This window comes from Solanum tuberosum, unplaced genomic scaffold (assembly GCF_000226075.1).
Source record: "Solanum tuberosum cultivar DM 1-3 516 R44 unplaced genomic scaffold, SolTub_3.0 scf00065, whole genome shotgun sequence".
Classification (NCBI taxonomy): Eukaryota; Viridiplantae; Streptophyta; class Magnoliopsida; order Solanales; family Solanaceae; genus Solanum; species Solanum tuberosum.
Window position 1 is genome coordinate 413,836 of NW_006238992.1, and position 2,234 is coordinate 416,069.

Here is a 2,234-nt window from a genome sequence, read left to right on the forward strand (position 1 = left end):
TACTAGTCATACAATTACTAAAACGAAAAATGTTTTTTTTTTGGGTCAATTGTTGTACGTTTTTCCAAAAAATTATAATTAAATAATTGGAGCGGATCAATAAGATAATTAAAATAGATATCTTATTATTTCTTTAAATAAAATAGTTTAAAATAAAAGTTAATGAAAAATTATTTAAATTGATTGATGACTTTCTAAATAAAATATTAATAGTTGTGTGACTTTTAAGTGAAACACCAATAGTTGAGTGATATTTAAGTTATAAAACAAAATTAAGTGACTTTATAAGTAAACAACTCAAAATTAAATGACGTGAACTATTCAAAGTTAATAACCATAACTCTCAATTCAATTTTCTTTGTTTGATATGCTTTACAAACTTTATTTAAATTATTTTTTAAATCGAAACGCCAGAAAAATAGAAGTTTCTGGCAAGTGTTCATTTAGCAGTTAGCCAAGTGATGAGCATTTGATTACTGCTAATTTTTAATCAACTGCTCATTTTCTCCCTTTTCTTCTTTCCATTTAAACCCTAATCCTTTGGTTCTATCTATCTACTATGGATCCTCGTCGACCTTCTCGCCTTATCGATCCAAAGGTTCGTCGGGTGGGTTTTTTCGCACCCGACCCGGATAACCATCCCGGATTTGCCTCATCTCCCTCCGGCAACTCTTCATCTCCGGCGATGATCCCTCACGCCTTCGACAGCGTCTCACAAGCTGTGCCTGTTCCCAATTCTACGTTGTCGCGGCCTCGACGGACTTCTTTTGACGAAAGTGAGCAATTGGTGGTTGGAAGTTACAATCCTATGCAGTCCGTGCTGGGAACTTCACCGGCGTCCAGCGGAATTGGTGTAGACGGCGAATTTTCCGAGGACTCCTCTCAGTGGGTTCGTTTAACTGATGGTTTCGGTTTGACTTCACCCGCGATATCAATGACTGAATTGAAAGACGATCAGGATACCTCTGGCATGGGTAATCTAGAAATTTAATATTATTGCATGTGGAGTTAACATAGCGGTGCAAAATAGGCATACATTATGATTCCCTCAGTTTTAGTTTAGGGATTTTCAGTGCTAGATAATGTGGAAAATGTCCTGTTGTATTTGTTAAAAAAAATTGAATGTGTATGTGGAAAGATAAAAAGAAGGAACTTTTGCTCATTTGCTTCTCTGCTCGATGTGGACTAGATGATATTGTAGATTTAAATTCCTGAACCCAGTCCGAAATACGAATTGGACACTAAATCCAGCTATTTTATGTAGCTGTACTCTTCTGATACCATGTAGTGTGCACATTCAGTAGCATCTTGCAATTTTAGCTTTATGCATGGGAGTTTATATGATAATGTTTGATGCTATATTAGGATGACATATGGAGCATTATTACTGATGTAGTTCAAAGGTTTGTCTGAGCTATCACATATTAAGAGCAATAAGAATGCCAGTGCTAAATAACGCTTTGTGCTTGCATTATCAGCACTAAACTCGTTTTTTCGTTGATTAACAACAGTTAGGTTTGCTGAAAGGAGAGTTCTCCTCCCTCTAAAGAATTTTGATCTTGCCAGAACAAGTGTTTCTCAGATGAGGATAAAAGATCTTTTCTCTTGCAGAACGGGTCAATGCACTAGTGGCTGAAACACCAACTGAAGTAGAAAGAAATGCAAAGTCACTGAAAGAGAAGACCACCAAAGCTGAAAGGCGTGCGCTGCAGGAGACTCAACGAGCTGCAAAAGCTTCTGGAAAAGGTTTCAATCATCTTCCCTTTTTAGTTAGGAAAGCAACTACTATATATTATCTCCACATAGAGGAGCAGGGCAGAAGCAAGGATTTTAAAGTTTCTTTTCTTTCCGATAAAACTTTTGTAAACCGGTTTGTCCTTATTTTTTAGATTTCATCTGGGGCTAACTTGTCTGTCACCCAAATTTGTTTCATTTGTCCGGTGCCTACATTGGATCCCTAACTAATCCGGATTCGTGCCAGTAAGGCCCATTTAAGGGGGAATTGCTCCCTATCATAATTTTTTCCATACCCAAGGCTCGAACCCTATACTCTGGTCAAGGATAGAAGGATCCTATCCATCCCAACCCGGATTAGTTTGGGCTCCAATATAGGTACAGATTATTTGGTGTTACAATTTCTATTATTGCTTCTCTCTTGTTAATGGATAATTTAGTTTATTCAATATGCTGGCTTTTTGAAACACCAATCTTATGTTGTTTGATAGTCATGCTTG

The 2,234-nt window shown here is 37.0% G+C and overlaps 1 protein-coding gene across 1 annotated transcript in view; it reads left to right on the plus strand.

Annotated features, from left to right (window-relative positions):
- Window positions 1-412: 412 nt before the first annotated feature.
- Window positions 413-2,234, plus strand: part of LOC102596631 (translation initiation factor eIF-2B subunit delta-like) — a 7,204-nt gene continuing 5,382 nt past the window's right edge. The window contains exons 1-2 of the mRNA XM_006345273.2: window positions 413-974; window positions 1,612-1,746. Of these exons, the coding sequence (XP_006345335.1) occupies window positions 560-974; window positions 1,612-1,746 (550 nt within the window). The 5' untranslated portion in view covers window positions 413-559. The remainder of the gene's footprint in view (window positions 975-1,611; window positions 1,747-2,234) is intronic.